The sequence below is a fragment of the Protopterus annectens genome, chromosome 13.part0, assembly GCF_019279795.1.
Source record: "Protopterus annectens isolate FY-2018-M chromosome 13.part0, PAN1.0, whole genome shotgun sequence".
Taxonomy (NCBI): domain Eukaryota; kingdom Metazoa; phylum Chordata; order Ceratodontiformes; family Protopteridae; genus Protopterus; species Protopterus annectens.
This window is the reverse complement of record NC_056747.1, coordinates 597,469,262-597,492,020: the sequence shown is the minus strand read 5'-3', so window position 1 is coordinate 597,492,020 and position 22,759 is coordinate 597,469,262. Positions and strand designations below refer to the sequence as shown.

At 36.1% G+C, this 22,759-nt stretch overlaps 1 protein-coding gene across 8 annotated transcripts in view; it reads right to left on the bottom strand.

Annotated features, from left to right (window-relative positions):
- Positions 1-22,759, bottom strand: part of RAP1GAP2 (RAP1 GTPase activating protein 2) — a 2,340,619-nt gene that overhangs the window by 225,107 nt on the left and 2,092,753 nt on the right. For all 8 annotated transcript variants that reach the window (XM_044054262.1, XM_044054256.1, XM_044054258.1 and 5 more), the window contains one exon: positions 19,223-19,357. In XM_044054262.1, coding sequence (XP_043910197.1) covers positions 19,223-19,357 — 135 coding nt within the window. The remainder of the gene's footprint in view (positions 1-19,222; positions 19,358-22,759) is intronic.

Genomic DNA, 22,759 nt, shown 5'->3' with positions numbered 1-22,759 from the left:
ATAATCAAAAAACAATATTTGCTAGAAAAAACTTGGGAGTATTTATATTACATTTTTATTGTCTTACACTCCTCTTCTAAATCTTTTTAATATCTTCTGGAAAGAGGGTCAAGTAAGACAATGTCTTAAAAGAGCCACAAAATGTTGTTCCTTAACATCATTATGGAAGGGCTAGGGAGCGAGCTTTGCATGTTACCTTAAAACAGTACCTGAAAAAGCATCCCTGAGGTTAGCAGCAAATGTGTCATAACCACACTTTGTGTGTTCCAACCTTCTCTGCTAATTGCACAAGTTTGGAAATGTTTTACTCTCTGACAGAAACAATAGCAATACCTTAAATCATATCATCAGTCTGTTGCAGATTCTTTCTCTGGTATTGCACTATAGAGGCCTGGTAGTTTATATGGCTAATGCTCAGGGTAGCAGATACATGCATGTTCTTACCAAATCTATCCAGAATTCTACTTTTTACTTCTCTGTCATCTATCTGATAGAGTATTCAACGATAATACCTACTTATTCTCCTTCAAGCAGGCAAGCCACCAGGATCAGCCATTGTTTTATGTAAAGAAAGTTTACTGCTTTTTAACCCTGTAGAATATGCCTTTTTCTTCAGACCGGCTGGTTGTTAAAGTCTGCAGACTGAAATAAGTGTATCCCCTTAAAAGAGGGAATAATTACTGGAATTGCCAACAGTTTAGGAACATCAAGTTTAAGCAGTTCAACATTTTTTTTGTAGGCAAGGATAGTTCTTCAGTAGCCCATTTAAAATGGTCCTTCAGATTTAGTGTCATATGAAAACATAACATCTGAGAGTAACAAAAGAGAAGGAATATCTATCCCAAGAGTCAGTTTCCAAGCCAAAAAGAATGCATCCTGCTCTGAGCTAGACAGAGGAGTGGAAGATATAAGTAATGAAGAAACCCTACATGATATGGAGAACTTAAAAGGGCTCATTGGAATTAGATTTGGCTTTTGAGGTAGTGTAAAATACCTATAATCATATTCTAAATAATCTGTGGTAACCCCAAGAAGTAGCATCAGTTGCCCACAGTACAGATCTGTACACTGGATGCCTTAGAGCCAAACCAATGGATGCCCAAATAATGGAATTCTAACCTCTCTGGAATAATGTCAGGTGAAATATGGGCTTTAGTTCCATAGGTGTCCAGTCCCTGTGTGTCCACAACTGCAGAAGAGTTATAAACAGAAAAGGAATGGCAGGAACATAGTCTCTGCACCGAAAACTGGGACAGAACCAGACTCAGTCACCTGAAAATTATGTCATGGGTGGGGAGGGGTTCATTCAGTTTAGAAGACTTTGCTATCATGCACCACTATAACAACCATTACTGGAATGAAGGTAAGATGACCTAGTGTTGTTTCTCTTGTCAAAACACCCTAATGAGGAACTGTGGTGGTAGAGAGAAGAAAAGGCAAGAGACTAAGTTCAGCATGTCACAGGATGAATGAATTTTAACTTCAGAAACCAATGGAAGACTAATGTCAGTGGCGTCACAGAACTGGCCTCCTCAAGTCATCAACACCTGCCCCAATTTAGGCTCTAGAGATTATTTCATATTTATTTCATTTATTTGTTTTTGTTTTCTGAGAGGAAGACTGTTTCTGCATGTTATTTTTCTTTAAAGCTTTGTTTTTAGCCAAATGTTATGTTTTAGGTACTAATTTCTGCTTAACTGATGTAAAAAGGCCATACATAAGGGCAACTATATTGTTATGCTCTAAAAAACAATTAAAACATTGTATTTCCCAGATAAAGTTCTTTATTTATTTTCTGCCAAACACATTTACAATTATCAGAACTGAGACTTTCTCTGAAAAGTTCACTAAGTAATACTGTATTGGGGGAATCCGTTACCAAAAAGGTCAGCTGTGGGTCATTTTCGCTTGTGGCACCAGTTGTAAAAGTGCAAATCTACATAAATAATTCTCTTGTTATAATAAATAGGAAAGGCAAATGTGGATTTAGCCTAGGAACAGCAGACTGACTAGCAAAGAATAAGCACTTATTTCAGGTAGTGAGAAAAAAAAAGTATGACATGTTATATATTGTCTTTCAAAGCAAAGTCCCTCTAAGGGCCACTGTTCAGGACTGTATCCACCAGTACTAAAGATAACCAACTGCTGAAAACAAAAACAACATACTCAGTTATTTCCCATTTGTATTATAAACGACTGCAGAAGTTATTCTTATAGAGAACATCCACTGTTGCTGCTGACTTGCTCTTGACTAGCAAATAAGCTCAAAAACTACAGAGAACAGAACCATTAATGATGCAGAATAAAAGAACATCTTAAAAGTGCATTAGTAAACTGAAAAAAAATGAATAGTTATGTTGGACTGTGCATTGTATTGAAAAGACCAATATTTTTCATGTTTTTTTTTTTTTTTTCTTTTTACAGATGAACAGTCAAGTTCAATGACCCCCTCCCAAAGTGTGGAACTCTTTCCAGGTTGCAATTTGCAAGAAAACATATTACTTACAAGTTATCTGGTGTAAAGTAAACAGCATCAGTTTTGTTCTAATTTCTAATTCAAAGCTGTATTCTTTACCTCCAATTGTTAAGACTCTTACAAGGAAGACATGAACATTGTCTCAATGTCTCTCACCCTAAAACCAGAGTATTATTAAATGGAAAATGTGCACGAAGTCCCTAATATATACTTAGCAATGGAACAAATTACCAGTGAGTTTTAAAAAGACAGAGCTGAAAAACTAAGCCTTTCCTAGCTCTCCCAAGTACTCTGGGAGTGTTTTGAAATTGGCTGGAGGGCATTTGAAGATATGTTGCAAAGGCCATTTCTATTCTGCAGACAGTGTGATGTAATCTTAACATGTATCAAAGAGGAAAATTAACAGAAGGTACACATTTGGGCAACCCTCTTTTGAATTTGGAATTTTTTGCACTATCTAATCATTTTACTATATATCTGGAGAAAGACAAATCAGTTAAATGCTACTATAGTACAAGACCTGACCTTATCAAATGTTAAGCACCCCTTGCTAGTGCTGACCAGCAAAGACAGTGGCAGAATAAAAAACAGATGCGGTTCTACCTGCTGTCCATACCAGTAACATGTCTCTGACTTCCTGTTATAAATTTAGAAAGTAGCTAGAATAACAGTGTGTGTTTGCTTGCATTTTCTGAAGGATATGAAGTTTGAAACTCAAATGTGTGTCATTATTTTTAGTCAATCCTCAGAAATTTGTCCGAAAACCATGGATTTTATGAAGAACAGACCAAATATATGAGGCAAACATCTTGACATTCTGTGAAAATCTGGACAGTTGCCAATAATGGCAAAGTGAGTGTAAACATACCAGACTGTGTTGCAGTCTTTCTGACACTGCTCACTAAGTTCTTTATGACCCTGAAAGATGGTAAAACACTTAGCATTTTTTTCTGTATCTAGCAGTACATGGAGCATAAAAAGATCCATGCACAGTCCAATCATAACCTTTATTTATGTGTTCTCGACATGGATGACCAAAATTGACCTTTTCAGCTTAGCTCCTGAGGTGAATTTCTTGGCATCCATGTTGTCTCAAACATCAAACATATAGTAAGCAGGTTTCAATCATCAACACCATCATAATCCTCTCTACTGTTTCTGCTTCACCAGTGATATTCACATTAACATTTTCATTTTTCTGATTAGATTTACATTTTCTAACTAAACTCATGTCAGTTTTCATGTTTTGCCACTTCTTTTTATGCTTTCATACATACAAACAAATATTTCAATTATGGGCATTAATGTCCTTCAAGATTGCCAATATACCAGAATACTTTTTCCCATAATAAGTGTCCAGGCTGTTCTTAAAAATATCTAAACTAGTACTTTCTTTAATGTAATTTGGTAGTCTGTTCCATGCATTAGCTGCTCTCTCAGAGAACAAATTAGTACACTTCTCATTCCTATAGAATCTTCTGCATAGGTTGTCTGCTCCTCTCAGATATCTATAAGAGACACTGTACAAGTTCAGATATTTTAGTCTTTCATAATAACTTAAATTTTCACATCCATGGATGCCCTTGATATAGTTCATCTGTACTCTTTCCAGTTTACTCATGCTTATTTTCTTATAAGACTTCCATATTGTTATTCCATACTTAAGTTTGGCTCTAATGTAACCAACAATGACTTCATTATTTCTGATTTCTTAGACTTTAAAAATCTTTTTATACAACCTATTGTTCTACAAGTATCACTAACCAATTGGTTGACATTATTAGGAAAAACTCGTATCTGGATCTACCCATATACTCAGGTCCTTAAATGAGTCTACAGTTTCAATCACCGTGTGCTGTGTTAAATATTTACCTTTCAATTTATGTCTCTCAAATCTCATATGCTTAGATTTTGATGTATTTATCAGCATATTATTCTTCTGTGCCCAAATGGTCAATTTAGTCAAGTTATTTTGCAGACATGCCTTATCTGTAACACATGCAATCAGTTTACCCAATTTTAGGTCATCTGCATATAGACAGCAGACGACCTCAGATGAAAAAGTTAGGTCTGAAAGATACAATCTAAAGAAGTAAGGGCCTAGGACAGAGCCCTGTGGGACACCCTGACTGTAACCAAGAATTTCACTTGGCTTGTATAAAAAAGCAACTGGACATGTCCTAGTTGTAAGTCATGCAGCTATCCATCTAATCAAGAGTACATCAATTCCTACTTGTTTTAATTTATTGATCAGTGTTTTGTGCATGTCCCTGTCAAATGCTGAAGTTAAATCTATATAAATTAAATTACAGTAGAATTATTTATTCATAGCTGTTATTATATTGTTATAGAACATCATGTTACAGGTGGTAATAGATGCATTTTCAACATATGCATGCTGATATATGGTTTCAAGTCCCAACTTATCCAGTTCTGACAATAACTTTATTTAATAAGTCTTCAATCTTGAGAAATCTCCTCATATTTATATGACCTAGTGAATAATAGATATAATGGTACCGTAAGTCCTTGCTGAAGTATTCTCAGGTCATTATTACTAATTCTGTCTCCTCTATGTGCTTTGTTTGGATCTGGTTTGTGCAGTTCTTTTTCAATATAATCTGATTCCAGTATCTGAGGTTTTATTTATTTTATTTATTTTACATTTGTTGACCGGGCTAGTCTAGCTGGATATATTTCATTTTCAGTAGAGGCCCGGGGAGAAAAGCTCCACAAAAACATAACAATGAGAGATAAACAGAGACATATTGTTAATAAACACATAGAAATACTAATAAAAAAGTATTAGTAAAAACCAATAGTAATAATAATAAGACCTAGTGACAAAGTTAACAAAAAAAACAAAAAAAATTTAGGCACACCATCAAAAGTCAAAAACTAGGGTAGGCCAGTTTAAAGCATCTAAGTTAATTCAAATAGGCTATGCCATAAGGCTCCTACTATAAATAAAAAAGAACAAGTGGAGAGAGAAGAAGGAGAAAGGTGTAAGATAAGGGAGAGGGAAGAGATTGTAGTCAAGAAATGGGAGAAGAACATGAGAAAAAAAGACAGCAAGAGGAATATAAATAAATGATACAAACAAGAGGATATGGGAGAGGTAAGAGAAATAGGTCAGAGCATAGAAGGAAATATTAGGGAAAAGAAAGATAAATGCTAGGTCATCAGCACAAGATAGGGTAAAAGGTCAGGAGAGGGGGGGGGAGAAGTCAGTCTGGTGTATTACATGAGCAAAGCCAGTGGTTTTGGAAGTACAGTTTGATTTGTTGTTTGAAGAGAGGTAGGGATGTAATTAGAGTTATATCCCTAGGTAGCAAATTCCATATTCGGCCTACAGTATTAGTGAATAAAGAGTCACCAGCTAAGTTGTGAGCTTTTATGGGTTTGGTCAAGAGTTTAGAAGAGGAGCGAAGGGAGGTAAGATTGTTATAAGGGAGTAAGAGCTGAGATAGAATAGGGGTGTTTTCAGGTTGGTACAGAATTTTATGGGCAATAGTAAGTTGAGAGATTGCAAGATGATTTTTTAGTTCTAGCCAGCCTAGATGTTTCAAATTAAGGCAGTGATGGGTTTTGAAGGGGTTACCAGTGGCGAAGCGGGCAATGTTATTATAGCAAGTTGCAAGTTTGTTTAGGTTAGTTTTCTTGAGGTTGGTGAAGATTGGAGAGGCATAAAAGAGAGTGGATATGAGATGGGAGTGGGCAATAGTAGCTCTAGCAGATGGGGTAAGAAATGGTTTAATACGGTATAGGGATCCAATCTTTCTGTTTACTGATTTGATGGTGTTGTTGATGTGTTGATCAAAAGAGAGATTATTATCGATGGTTATGCCAAGTAGTTTAGTTGTCAAGTCAGGAGAGATGACTGTGTTGTTGTTAGACAAGATGGTGAAATGTAATGGGGAGAATGCAGTGGTGGGGGTGAAGAGGAGGAGTTTAGTTTTTTTAGCATTAAGGAGAAGATATCGTCTAGTAAACCAAGTTTCTACTGTGTTGAAGATTTGTTGGGTTAGTGAGATTAGGTTAGAAGAGGAAGATGCTGAACAGATAATAGTGGAGTCATCAGCATATTGAGCAGGTGGCTTGAGGAATAACAGAGTGGAGATCATTTATAAAAGGGAGAAGAGAAGTGGTCCAAGAATAGAGCCCTGAGGGACTCCAATAGAAATGGGGAGTAAGGAGGAGATGTGTTTGTCCCAAAGAACAGCTTGTTGTCTGTTGCTGAGATATGAACTAAACCATTTTAAAGTAAGCTTATCAAATGAAAGGGATTCAAGAATAGTAATTAAAGCAGAGTGGTTAACCATGTCAAAAGCTTTTGAAAGGTCAATGAAAAGAGCAGAAGAGAGAAGGTTATTATTGCGATTGCTGTTGATAGTATCAACAAAGGAAAGGAGGGCAGTGGTGGTGCTATGGTGGGGTCTAAAGCCATGTTGACAGTTAGCTATGATATTGTGTAGGGAGAGGTACTGTACAAGTTGCTGATGAATACATTTCTCCATAATCTTTGCTAAAGGTGAGAGAAGTGCAATTGGTCTAAAGTTAGAGAAGTCAATAGAGTTACCGCCTTTGTGTAGAGGGATAATATGAGAGACTTTCCAGATATCAGGGATGGTTCCCTCCTGGATGGTCCTGTTTATAAGTATAGATATTGGGTATGCAATTTCTTTGGCTGCCTTTTGCAGAAAGATGGAAGGGAGTTTATCAGCAGAGGGGTACAGGGTTTTAGTTTGGAGATAAGTCTGTAGATGAAAGAGGTAGAGATAGGTTGTAGAGAGAAGCTGTAAGAAGAGTCTACTAGATTATTTGGAGGGTAGAAGTTATTAGTGTTCAGTTGACCAGCAAGAGATTGAATGGTTTCAAAAAAGAAAGAGTTAAAAGCATTTGCAGTCTGGTGAGGGGTGTCTGGGTCAGCATTTAGTGGGGAGGGAGTTTTGGCAGTTCCTGGTGATAGGAGTCTATTGATTGAGGACCAGAATTGTTTTGGTTTGTTAAAATGGGTTTCTTGTAGTTCACAGTAGAACTTTCTTTTGTCATTTATTATAGCTTTTTTGGTAAGGTTTCTTAGTTGGCGAAAAAGAAGGAAGTCAGAGTTAATTCTAAGGCATCTCCATTTGACCCAAACTTTGTTTTTAGAGAGGATTAGTTTCCTAGTTTCATTTGAGAGCCATGGGGCAGAATTTGACTTCATTCTGATGGTTCGCTCAGGGGCATGTTTATTCAAAATAGAGAGAAATGTTGAATTAAAGAATATTACTGCTTCATTCAGTGGAAGTATTTTTAAGGGGTTCCAGTTGCAAGCTCTGAGTTCGTTTTGAAATAGGTCAGCTTTAAAATGTTTGGTAGAACGAATATTTCTTATATTAGGGAGGTGTAGATAGTCAGTCTTCTCTCTTGTGATGTAGGTTAAGTAATGATCACTGAGATCATCAGGCATAGTTCCTACTTTATATGTGATGTTAACTTTGTTTATGAGTATCCAGTCTAAAATAGTTTGTTTTTTATTTTGTTTATTAAGCCTTGTAGTAGAGGTAATGGTTTGTGTGAAACCATTTAGGTTTATGTGAGAGGTGGGATTGTCAGTGTTAATCATATTCCAATCTATATTAAAGTCACCAAGAATTATGGTTTCTTGGGGGTAGTTCATGGAAACCCAACTAAGAAAGTCTTCTAAGATAGGTATATTGTTGCCCGGTGGTATGTACATACAGATTATGTAAAGGGCTTTCTTAGCATTTAGTTGGAGTTTAGTGATGATGGCTTCCACTTTATTGTCTTGGGTTGGACAGGCTGAAAGGGTAGAGATGTTGAGATGGTTCTTAAACAGAATTGCTACACCACCACCCTTACATTTGGTACAGTCAAACCTTAGTATATTATAGCCTTGGGGTATGATTTCAGTGTCTTTGGTGGCTGGTTTAAGCCAGGTTTCAGTGAGACAGAGAATGTCAAAACAGTGAGTGTCTAAGAGGGCATGTAGGTAGGGTACTTTATTGTTTACACTACTTATGTTAAGATGTCCTAAGAGAAGGGTATTATTTGAGATTGGTCTGGGTGTTTGAGAAGAAGGGTTCATGGGGCCAGGGTTGGGGTGAACATCACCGTCTTGTAGGGTAGGGTCATCAGGTATGGGTGTAGGGTTACTGTTTAGAAGGGTTAGAGGTTTTACTTTTTTATCTGAGGGTAGGGTGTAGGTAAGGTGAGAGTGTCTATGGAATTTAGGTAAGTTGTAGCTAGAGGTGGAGTTGATATTTAGGAAGGAATTGAGAGGAGTCTAGAAAGAAGAAGTATGTTTCTGTATGTGGGTTGGCTGAATATGGAGTGGGTATTCTATGAAGGAAAGGAGATAAGTAGAGAAAAGTGAGGTTAATAGTAGCACTGAGAGTATAAGTAGTGTGGATAAGTTGAGGGTCATTTTTATAAGTAAGTAAGGTAGAAGTGAATTATAAAGTGGGGGAATATGATTGGGCTTAATAAGATGGTAGTAAGTGTTACGGTTGAGAGGAAACAATAGCATTGAGGTAAGCTAAGAGATAGGAATATTAAAGTATATACAATATAAATGTTATATAGAAATAGGTGATAAAAGAGGAAAGAGGAGGGAAGCAGGTCTTAGGCTAGGAGGGTTAGCAAGCAAAAGAGGAAAGTAGGAAGAGGCTGTGGTGTATAGAGAGGGGAGGGGTTTAAGTTTGGTGGGAAGCAAGGGGATAGGGTGGTGTAGTAATGGGGGGGACTGGAGATGTATAAGTCTAGGACCCCTGGGGTGGGTGTGAATTGGGGGTAGGGAGGGGAGCGGAGTGAGCCCAAGAGGGCTTAACGGAGCGGACACAAAGTAGGCCAAGGAGGAAGGAGAGAGTATCAGAGCGAGCAAGGTGAGTCAAGGTAAGAGAGGATAACCTAGGAGGAGAGGATAAGCGAGAATGTCAAAAGGAGGAAAGGGATAGGGGTAGGAAAGGTGGGAATAACTACTAGTATAAGGAGTATAGAAGGGGATAGGGAGACATCTAGTGGTCAATAGCAGAGATGCAGTAAGCATACAAAGGAGCTACCAAATGTGGAACCAGAGTAATGGGAGAGGGAGGCTAAGCCAAATATCAGTCCAAGGAGAGTGTGAAGAGGTAATACAGGTGTATGGAGGGGGGGGGGTAGCTGCTGGCTGCTTAGCTAGTGGCAAACAGAGAGCGTAGCAGGGAATAATGAGTTACAACAATTAGAACAGTGTGATGTGGGTAGGTTACCTGGATTTCACTAGGACAACTGTGGAGCCAATCAGTTTTGCATAACATTTTGTAAATATATCTATAATCTGTTGTGTCTGAGAATCTGCACACAGTTTATCAGTTTGTATGTCTTTACTCCTTCCACATATTATGTATCTATTTTCACACACTATGCTTAATTTGTTTGCCCAGTTTATTTCAGTTTTCAAAGTTTTAGTTTGACCTGTCATCCATTTCTTATATTTTTTGTCTCTCATCTTAATCAGATATCTTCTTCTTATGGAAATATATCCCCCTGATGTTGTTCGCCTATATCCTGATGTTAAACATTTTTTTTTAATTTTTTTGCACTCAATTTCTCTTTCAAAGGTTTTCACATTCCATCTGCACTTTTTCCACAATTAACACATCACTTCAGTTAGTTTTACACAGTGACTGTACTGCTTCCATATAATCTGTAATGAACCTTCTGTACATTGGTTTAGATTTCAGTTTGGTAGAATTATTTAGCAACAAATTAACCTTTATATAATCCCATGATCACTGCACATCAACGATGGTAAAACTTGACTTGAAATAACAGTAACTTCTTTAGAAACACAAACAATGTCTAGTATGTTCCATTCCATGGTAGCTTTTTTTTTTTTTTTTACAATCTGAAGCAACTGTTGTTCCTGAATATACATTGTGAATAGTTTCCTTACTAATGTTGTTGAATCAATATTATTCCAGTCTGTTTCTGGTAAATTTAAGTCCCAAGCTAATATTATTCTTCCCTCCTGTGTTTATGCAAGAAGTGTATGAATTCCTTGAGGTCATTTGCACTTGACTTTGGTGGTCTATACAATCTAACAATTGTAGTATGTTCCAAGGTTGTCTCTACTGTTACAAATGCATAGTCTATATTTTTGGTGTTATCATTGAACATGTAATAATCACAGGTCTCATAACAAATTTGAATCCCTATCATAACACCTCCACCTGATTTTTTGTTAGAATGTCTGTTTCAGTAAAAGCCTTTATACCCTGACAGAACTGATTTCTAGTCATTGCTGTTTAACGATGTTTTACAAACAATAACATCAGTCTTGTGGGAACATAGCAAATTTTCAAATAAAAAAAAAAACTTTTATTATTAATGCTCCTAGGGTTAGCAACCATCAGAGATACATCAAATGCCATCATCTGTAAAATGTTAAATTTCTGACCTGGCAAAAATCTTGCCTAGCGTTTGTCAAATATTGCAAAATATCTGCTGCAAAAATTCTCTTTCCTGAACTTGACATGTGCATGCCATCCTGTCTGAACATGTGTGCCTAAAACTAGGCTTGGATTCTCTATAGATTTCCATTTTTTAAAACAGGACATTTTTTTTATGTAGGTATTTACCCAAAAATCTTTTCATTCGTGGTGACCTGACTATGCTTTCTAGATGTGATTTGTGAAAAATAAGTTTTAACACCAGCACACACTACACTATTTAAGAAAATAAGGGTTAAGAGGGTGGCCTAATGGTTAAGGTGTTTGCCTTACAAACACAAGGTACATGGTTTGAGTCTCACAAAGGATAATTGGCTAGGCTTAAAATAGCTCACAAGGGCAGTTAGCCTACTACTAATCTATGAACCTATGAACCTGTAAGTTCCCAACTAACAGTCAGAAAGTCCTTGCAGATATAACTACTTGTGCCAATATGAATAAAAACAGATGCATACTTCTTTACATTAAGGCATCCCAAGGCTTGTCTCACATCTTCTATTTTTGTTCCTGGCAAGCATAAGACTATTCAATTTTCATTATCTTCTCTGCAAATGTAAGTATCAGTTCTTCTAATAATTGAATCTTCAATTACAAGAATATCTTTTCTGACAAGATCTGAAGAATCTTCACCTTCTAATACAGTAATATTTGCTCTATCAATTGTTACAAAGAAATGATCTTTATCGCCATTAGTGTTACTACTCCCACTGTTTTCATTATGTAGTAAATTTGCAAGTATACAATTCTCATCCAGCTGGCTTTGTACATACACAGCTTCAGCCATGTAGTCAACATCAATCTTTCTTTTCTTTTTTCTTACAGTAATGTTCTTCAATCCTTCCAAGTTCAGTTTTGATTTCTTCCTTTTCACCTGCCCCTTGCCTCTTTTTTTTTTCTACCTTCTCTTTTGGAAACTTATGCCTTCTTCTGTAGACTGAATGTTTCCTGACAGAAAAATATTATTCCCTGTAATCTGTGTGTTACATAACAAAGCAGTGCCCTGTAATCTGTGTGTTACATAACAAAGCAGCGTCCTTTTTAGTACGCATTCCCTTTACTTTACAGACATTTGTCAGTTTCTTCTTCTTCCTTATTTGTTGGGAACTTCTTCCTTTCTTTCTTTATTTTGATTCCTTCTAAACACTCCAAATCCTCAACTTGCTGAATACTTGTATCCAGAATTCCAAAGTTGTCAGGAGCATTGTCTTGCTTCACAGGGGTTGAAGAATATTTATAGAGAATAGAAAAGACACATCATTTCCTAAATGTGTTCTGTTTGCTCTTTGCCTAACATTATTTATCTCACCAGTCCAGTCATTAATATATGGAATGACAGTTCTCCAAGATGTGATAATTGCACAAGTGCAATCATCAGTAAGGCTAGTTTTAATTTTAATGATGGTAAGCAAATCATCTAACATTTTCCTGGCTAGGGGTTGCCACAGCGGAACTTCAATCTGCTAATGATTGGCAGTAGACTTTCACAAACGCCGAGGTGCCAGCTCGAAGTTCAACCTTCAACAAAGGCATGCCCATTTACGCATGTCTTTTGAATGCCCACCCAACCACAGGGAGGACATGCAGACTCCACACAGAAGGCACTCCCCGCAATCCAGCCGAGAATCGAACAGGAGAACCTCTTGCTGTGAGGCAACAATGCTACCGCTGTACCACCGCGGATGTGCACCAGTGTTATCAGGTGTTACCTTTAAATATATATAGCAATTATGACACCATACAAGATATTTGTACTTTAGCAAATCATTTATTGCATACTCATTTAAGGAATCCATTATCAGCTTTAAATGAATAAAAAATTATAAAAGAAAAGAATAATCAAAATTAGCAACCACAGAATTCAAACAAAACTTAAATCAATGTCTATGACAAAAATCACACAAGCAATATACAACTAAATACTAAAGTAAGTACAGTAATATTGTTCTGACCGTACAAGTTCTGAAAGTCAGACAAAAGATGTAATTCCTTTACATAGCTCATTATCGCTTGCAGTTGTACTTCATTTTAACCGTAAAAATCAATAAATCAAAACCAAGATATGATTGTTTAGATAAGCTCTGGATTGTCTTCTCTGCAGTCTCTGTGAATTTATAGCTGACTAGGCCCCTTGGGGTGGCTATAGCTTGCCTGTCTAAAACCTACCCCATTTAAACAACCAGCACTGAAAATTAAAGGTAAAACAACAAAATATAAATCAAAGTAAATCTTGTCTACAAGCTATCCCTTCCTTCCTATAAATAGGGAAAATATGTGATAAAAAATATAAATTCAAATAAAACTTCTCTTACTAGTCAACTCCACAGTAAATCACAAACCAGGGTAGGATTGTTTAGATAAGCTCTAGATGCCTTCACTTTCATAAACATTTTCTATTGCATTTGTATTTTATTTTGAGCTTCTACCTTCTGTCACTTATTACTTTCCTTCATACTTGTTTAATACTATATGCAATGATGTAAAATGTATGTGTGCGTGTGTGTGTGTGTGTGTGTGTGTGTGTGTGTGTGTGTGTGTGTGTATGTGTGTGTATATTTACTTGCATATATAGTTCTTGTGAGATAAACATATGATTCTTATTCTGTACATAATATATGTATTAGTATATAAACACACACACACACACACACACACACACACACACACACACACACACACACACACACACACATTGTTTGGAAGTAAGTGTTTTCAACACTTTATTCTCTTTTACTGTTTATTTTTTCTATAAATTGTTAATTGTTTACAATACAGGGCATGTCTATATAGGGCATTATTAGTATTTTTCCTAGAAATAGCTTACAGATGCTCACATATACCTTTTCTAAACTGATGCTCAATTTTGCCAACATAAAAACTGTTACATGTCAGGCATGTCACAACATATATCACCCCCTTGCTAGAACAATTACCCTGAACTAATCTGATGGTCTCCTCAGGTTCACCAATAACCAACATAGTTTTTTCCAAAATGAAAGGACATTGGTGGCACATCCCACATTTCTTCATTCCTTTCGAATTTACACCAATTGAATTGATTACTATACCTGCTCCTTCAAAAATATTCTTAAAGTTTTGACCCATTTTATATACAAAGTGTGGTCCAGGACCTAGTAAGCTGTATAAATGTTCATCCCTCTTAAAAATATTCCAATTTTGGTTCAAATTTTTCTTAACTTCCAATTTTGGTTCAAATTTTTCTTAACTTCATTTACTTTATGGTTGAAACTAACCATCATAGCGTGTGTGTAGTTGGTGTTGGGGGATTGTAATTTGATCCACTACCACCTGTGTGCTATCCAGTGGGCCATTAACTTATGTAAGCAATGGCGAAAATCTAGGACCCCATCAATTCCCTACTTCATTAACGTTCTTATTTAAAACATTCAGGTAACTCTTTTCCAAAAAATATGATCTAAGGGTTTCTACTTTATCATTAAATAAGGAGCTAACTGAGCACATATGTGCTGCCCTAATCAACTGCCACTTAAAAATATTCTTTTTCACATGATATGGGTGGCAACTGTTGTAATCCAGGAAACTGTTTACAAACGTAGGTTTTCTGTATACTTTTGAACATAGCTTATCTCCCGCTTCAACTTTAAAAATAGTGACATCTAAATAATTACTAGAATAAATACTATACTGACATGTGAATGATAAGAAGGAAATAACATCATTTAAATAAGATAAAAGAATATTATGAATCAACATGTCTTGATCTTTCCAAAAATAAATATATCATCTAAAAACAATAATAACAGCACCAATCTGAAGTAAAGTGACTTGATAACACCTCCCTTCTTTCGAGGGCATACAACACAAGTCTGCATAAATGAGGGCACAACTTGCTCCCATAGCAACTCTCTTGATATGCCTGTAACATTCTCCTTCAAACATTACAAAATTATAATCTAATACTATTTCCGTAAGTTCTACTATAAAATTTAATGTTGCATTATCAAAGGGAGTGAGTTCTCTAATTGCTAATGAAAATAGTTCCAAACCAATCTCATAAGGAATCAAGGTAAACAAATCTACTACATCATTAGCGGAAAAACTACCTCCTACTTCTGACACAAAAGGTCTGATTTTAGATAAAAAAATCTCAGGAATCCTTAAGTATATGCAAAACTGCGTTGATAGTATTCTTCAACATTCTGTCTATATAAACGGCCATAGCATAAGTTTTAGAAATTTTAGCAGACACAATTAATCTATAAGGTGGACATAAGATATCTGTGTGTACTTTTGGGATTCTGAACACTACTGGAATCCGAGGAAATTTACTGATAAGGAAACTGTGAGTATCCAAATCTATGATACCCTACATAAAGCGCAACCTCTAGAAAAAAGTCAATTTTGTACAAGCTATAAATATCTCATTCCTTATCAACTAAAACTATTCCCCAGTCTTTATTGAGTTTCATTACCCTTATAGAGTGGTTGTTTTTTTTATTTCCCCTACTGTATCCCTTTCTTCCTTTTAAAGGTTCAAGTATATGGATCCCTGGGTATATCTTAGCTTATACAATTCTTTCTGACATAATTTTTCAAAAACTGCAATAGTAGGATTTAATGGTTGATTAAATATACTTTTTTTTTTAATGTTCCACTGGTAATATTATTGGTTGCTTGAACATAATTTTAGGCATTACTTTCAGAAGGCAGTTTATTCTCAAAGTAGGTTGTAAAATTTAATTCATGAGTGTACAATTTAAGTTGTATAAAAAATCCACTATATTAAATATAGGGGTGGGTGCAAACCTAAAGCCCTTCTTGAAGAGGGAAAGTGTGTTTGTGTGACGTTTAAACCTGAATAATTGAAAATGTTAAATCCTTTGTGTGTTAACATGACACCACCATAACTATGTGTGATGTGTGAATCAACGATTGTCTGCTTGGAACTCCTAGTTTCTATTTATGATTCTAATTCTTCCAACATCTCCTCCCTCCCCTCTTCCTCTGGTAGCCCCATTCCCCCATCCCGTAACAGTATGTTTGGGGTTCTAAAAAAACATTGTTACCCCGTTGATTAGCCAACTTCTGTGATCTCCTAAGAGGTGGGTATTCTTGTTCATATTCCTGCCTATGAAAAGTGAATCCACCATCCTCAATCACCTCTTGTCCTGTTCCATCAGATGGAACTTCACTAGGTACATCTTCATCTTGTGACCTGATGTTAATATTATTATTGGAAGGAGGTAGGGGATATGCTCTGTGTCTGGCTTAATCATCCTTGCCTCTCACCAGTTTATCTTCTTTTCATTTTAAATTGGAACAAACTTGCTGCTCAACATTATCAAAAATATCTTTGTATTTCCCTTACATTGCTCAAACAATAAGTCATCAGTAACCTTCTTGCTCAAATCATTCATTTTCATTAAATAACTTTCCCAGTTAACAAATGCCAAATAAATAAATAAATAAATCTGTATGCTTAGAAATTGATTGCCTGGATATCAATGTACAGTGAGTAAATCTATAGAAGTTGGAAATGTAAAGAATTAAAAATTGTCAGATTTGAATAATGTATTATGCAGATTATCTTTTGTTTGTCTGTACTGCAATCACATAATTAGTAGACTGATATAAAAGAATTCAGGCAGATCTCCCCTGTAAAAATCAGTCATTTAATGTGTGACTGGATGCATTATTTTTTACATTGTGAGATAATATTGGAAGTATTGGAACTGTGTGTGTGTGTTTAGCTACCTATGAGTGTATGTATTTAGACTGATGAGTATTTTAGTGCATCATAGGCAACTTGCTTCTGAGTAATGGGAAATATTACTGCTTATGCATAAGATTAGCTGCAGTGCTTAAGCTAAACTAGGTTTAAAGCTGTATCTGTGTATTTCTTATGAAGTGTGATGAGGAATATCTGCAATATGAAATTCTTTCAAAGAGATGTCCGAATGAGGTAATGGGCTTTGAATCAATCAACATGGTGCAAACCCTCCTTTGAATTTCATACAGACTTATATAACTCACATGGTGCAAGATTTATTCCAGTATAGCACTGGCTAAAGTCTGCATAATTGTAGCACTCAAACTGGCTTGTATGATACTAATACAGATATTTTCAGGGAAGTTTAAGCAACTGTTAAAGGGTATGTAGTCTTGATGTCCCAAAGTACCAACAGTCACTTTTCCAGCCTAATCATCAACTGGCAATTTACAGACTCCACCATTCATCAGCATGACGTCTGAGCATGTAATACAAAAGTTGTGTGCCTGCCATTTAATTGAGCAGTTAGTGAGTAAAACACACATTTATGTAACTACCAGGATGATCGATACTGCCATGCATGAGAACAGCAGATGATGAAGCTTTCGATACTGCCATGCATGAGAACAGCAGATGATGACGCTATCGATACTGCTATGCATGAGAACAGCAGATGATGAAGCTATCGATACTGCCATGCATGAGAACAGCAGATGATGAAGCTATCGATACTGCCATGCATGAGAACAGCAGATGATGAAGCTATTGCTACTGCCATGCATGAGAACAGCAGATGATAAAGCTATCAATACTGCCATGCATGAGAACAGCAGATGATGAAGCTATCGATACTGCCATGCATGAGAACAGCAGATGATGAAGCTATCGATACTGCCATGCATGAGAACAGCAGATGATGAAGCTATCGATACTGCCATGCATGAGAACAGCAGATGATGAAGCTATCAATACTGCCATGCATGAGAACAGCAGATGATGAAGCTATCGATACTGCCATGCATGAGAACAGCCTAAGTAATTGAATCATCAAATTCATGTCTGTCTTTTCCACTACAGCCAGATTAGTCCAGTCTTGTATTATTTGCAGCCTCAGAAACTTTTTGAGAATAATGGCTCTCTGGATTAGATTAGTTCAAAAGTGCTACCTAAAAATTTAACATTAAGCCAGAATCAACAGTAATACAACAAAAATGAATAGCTCAAAATATAATACTTAATGCTCAAGGGGCACATCTGCTTAATACAAAACATTTTGTAGTGGTAAACAATGACAACGTTTCATTATTTTACTGGATAAATGGAACTGTACCAAAATATCATTCATCTTGATAAAAAGAGTGGTATAAGCCAGATGATGGTATAAGCTGAATTTTTATAAAGTACATACAACAGACATAAGGCATAAGACACAATGTGTTTGCTTGAAGAAAATTGTCCAGTCCTGCTATGAAAAAACTCAACTGGATTCTTAGGAGGCTGATGCCCTAATATTTACGTTTTCTTTGCAGGGCAGTTCATTACGCAATGTCTTTGAATCTGAACATTTTGCATGACTGTTAATTAGTGATGTGCTATGCGGTAATTGTATAACAATCCTAAAAGCCTTAAAGTGCAGGTATTGTTACATATACAAAGCAGAAACTTGCATTGTGGCCTTGTATTCTGGCAAGGCAGTAAGGGAAGAAGGTTTTCAGCCAATGACAAAATACGAAGAGATTAAATGAGTTTTTTAATGAAGACCACATATTTAAGAATTACTGGGATATCTATCACATGCCAATGCAAATGTTTAGTATGAATAGCTGAGCAGTAAGCAAATGTTAAATTACTTTTCAATATACATTCAGTAGACAGCTGCAGCCAAGAATGAAATAAAATGCAGGACATTTGTATATCTAGGCTAGTGTGCAGATTATTACAAGCTTAGCCACTAACAAGAGGTCAGACTCAAACCCTGTGCCTTGTATCACTGAGGTAAAGACCATAATGCCATCCCTTCCCCAAAAATCCATTGAAATTCCCCTGACTGGGAATCAAAACCAGTCTGTGGCAGTGAGAGTGCCATATCCTAACCACTAGCCATTCTTTGAATAGAAATCTTAGGGCATCTATCAGCTAACACTGTAATACAAAACTATGACACATACCTGTTTCATATTTTATACCGCTGTAACCAGCTATGCTTTTTGTTACTTGCCTACCTTATTTTCTAAGCATTTCATACAGAATGTTACCTATCTTTTAATATAGTGCATTTTGCACTTCTTTTTAAAAACTGTCAATAGACAGATCTAAAACAAAAAACTAAGTTGCTGACCAAAGCAGTGACAAATACTAGTGATGTTTTTTTGCTGCATTTAATACAAACAGAAAATAAACAGCTCTTCTTGCTTTTTATTATGCAACCCTAGATATTTAATAAAGTACTAATTATATGGCAATGCATAACTGAGCTGGCAATGCACAGGGAAGTAGCTGTACCTTAAATGATTCTAGGAATCCACCATGGCCGCCGTTATCCAGCCTGTCTTCTTCAAGGCCCAGCCCAAGCATAGCCTGGGTATGCCAATGGAGCTCATCATGTAAGTTGTCCAAGAGGGCTGCTCGTGTCCGTTCCTGTGCATCATAAGATGAATACATTAGAAAGGAGGCAAAGGCAATACCGTAAAAGTAAATGGTCAAATATCACGGCCGTAAAATTCTGATGCCATGATTTCAGTTAGCAAAATAACAAAAGGACAGTTTAATACAAATTAGAAGACATGTCACAAAATGTATAACTATTAGGAAGCTCACATGACTGACAAATGCAGAAGGAACATTAATAAATAGAAGTGGGAATTGTCTTGTTTTGAGATTCATACAGATTATACAGCTTCATATGACTTTGGTTTAGTCCCCATGAGGAATCAAAGGCCTTGATCCAGACAGACATAGAAGTTTTCAAGACTCTAGTCTGAACCCACCTCTACAAGTACCAAAACAAAACTCTTCTTTTCTCAGGAGAATTTTAGTCATCAAGCAGATGTAAAATACTACCCTAAACTTAAATGGAAGTAGTGGACCTGAACAGAAGACCGACGATGTAGAAACATGCAGAAACTGGTCACCCTTAGCTCACCTTAAACTGTGCCTGAAAATAAACACAATCTCAAACCAAAACAGTTTGGTATATTCAAATGGAAGCTGTGGATTTATCTTATAGTTCAATCATAGTGTACAATTTCCAGGTAACCTTATCCAATAGTTCTACAGAATAAGTCTGCATAGATGGAAGGCTCTGGTTCTTTACATTATGTAGTAAATTACAATAGTACTATCTTGCCTTGGATTTGAAAATTTCTGGATGAATGTTGCCCTGAAAGTCTGTCATGACTACAAAAACTATTATTTTTTTCGTATAAGTTGAGGTGAAGAGATCTTTCCTGCTGAGACCAGTTGCCCTGAACTTAGGTGTTGTTGAAGTACACTCCCCAAACATAATCCAAAGTCTCTTGTTAGATACTGGACTTTAGAAGGAACATTTTTACCTATTGATCTATTTATATCTTTATCTTGCTGCCTATCTACGGAGTTACTGTAATTATTTGAGGGTATCTATCTATCTATCTATCTATCTATCTATCTATCTATCTATCTATCTATCTAACCTTCTGGGCATACTTACAAGTGATAGCAGCACTGGTGGTAAAGTGGCTTAAGTGTGAAAAGTTAATGTTGTGATTTTCACTGTAATGTATTGTATTGTGTGAGCTGGCGATGTTTTTTTGGGGAGTACATTTCCCTTTTCTTAACTGTGGTGTGACTACACAGTTGGTCCGTGTGTGTGTGTGTGTGTATGTGTATATATATATATATATATATATATATATATATATATATATATATAGACATATAAATATATATTACAAGAAATGAAATGCACAATATACTGTACTGCAGCTTCAGTAGGTGAAACCCAAACTTTCAAACTGGTATGACTTCTGGAAGTTTCTTTTAGCTTCATTTGGAGTGTGTATTTGCATAACATTCATAAACACAAAAAACGTGCAAGCATAGTTATCAGGTGCATGGCAGAACTGAAGAATCCCAAAAAAAACAAACATGCCAGCACTCTTTCTTCATGGACCTTACTTTATTGTGTGAACGCTCAATAAAGTAAGTTCCATGAAGAAAGAGTGATGACCTATTTGGTTGTTTTTTTGGGCCACTTGCATAACATTGCCATTTTTAATCATTTCAAAGGTATTGCACATTATAGAGGGCAATGAAGTGCTGCAGTGTTTGAGCAGTTTGAGGCTGTATAATCAAGTACCTATTCAAAACATGGTGTGACACCTGTGCAGCTGTTGTACAAGAGGTTATTTAATTGCTACCTATTCAAAACATGGTGCAATATCTGTGCAGCTGTTGGACATGAGGTTATATAACTGGTACCTCTTCAAAACATAGCATGTTACCTGTGGGGCTGTTGCACATAGAAGTATGAATCGTGTTGAAGTGCTATAAGTGTCTGGGACAACATTCTGGCTAGACTGTCCTTAGAAAATGAGAAAGAAGTGGACATTTACAGAATAGACAGGATGCTTTGAAGAGAATGAGTGAGTAATTCCTGTAAGGAATACTAGTTTACTTAAGGGAAATGAGGTTCCTGAAGTAAATGTACAACCACCAGAAAATTTATTTAAAAGGGTTATAGATGCTACTAGTTAGAAATTATTGTATAAAGAAGCAGCAGATGATTCTTAATGGGTTGAGTCCAGTGATCTTGGTGGTTACCTGTTTAGGAGACAGGCTGAGGCAAAGGAAAATAAAATGAAAAGTGAAGGGTAAGAGTAAATCTAGTAGAAAGTAGTTGCAGGGGAAAAATAGAGTATGCATAGTTTGAGTGTTGACAGTTTAAGATTGGTTTGAGAAGATAATGATATTATAGTGGTTAAGGCTATAGTCTGTTTGTGTCTTTCGGCTTTTCCCGGTTAGGGGTCGCCACAGCGGAACTATGGTCCGCTAATAATTGGCAGTAGATTTTTACGTGCTGGCTTGCCGGGCCTAATGCACAACCTTCAAAGAAGGAACGCCCATTCATGCATGTCGACACACAGAAGATAACTGAGAATCGAACGGGCAATGTCTATTTTGTAAAATAAAAATACCACCAAGAAAGGGCCACTGATAGGAGAAAAAAAATCCAAGTTTAATAAAACACTTAGTGCCTCAGCGTAAACACCTTCCAAGAGTAAAACACACTAAGCAAAATCAGTTTAAATACTTACATGTTCATTACTACAATTATCAAAATCATCCATTAAATTATTTAAATCACATATTTCCAATTACACTCCTTGTTAAGCCCAAAGGGCTCCAAGGTACCATACTTTAAAATAAAAAACTTTTTTTAAGTAATTTTACTTGTATTATTGATTAATTGGGGGATGATTTAGATAACTGTATTAATGAAAATGTAAGTATTTAAACTAATTTTGCTTAGTGTGTTTTACTCTTAGAAGGTGTTTATGCTGAGGTGTTAAGTGTTTTATTAAACTTGGATTTTTTTCTCCTATCAGTGGCCCTTTCTTGGTATTTTTATTTTATTTTCAATTTTCTTGGTGGTATTGTTGTTATAGTACATTTTGTATTTACTGGAATAAAGTAAGCTTCTTTTACTATGTTTGAATAAACTGCCTTGTTTAACTGCAAAAATTGTTTACAAGTTTTGCTTTGTCACAATGTTTATATAGCTTCAGAAGAAACATAGTTGGAGTCTCAGGGAAAAATGTGAACGTTACATCTTACTAAAACTAATAATTCAGGTAGTAAAGTTAACAGAAGTACTGTGTTAGGGCAGTATAAAAGAAAAAAGTAACAGTGTTACAAACTTGGGGAATAAAACAATGGAAGCAGAGCCAGATCTTGCACTAGGTGACTTAGGCAGTTGCCTAGGGCTCACTGGCTGGGGGGGGGGGGCGCACTGGCTTGGAGGCTGCCTTAACCTTTAGATTTTAATATAAAGAAATTAAA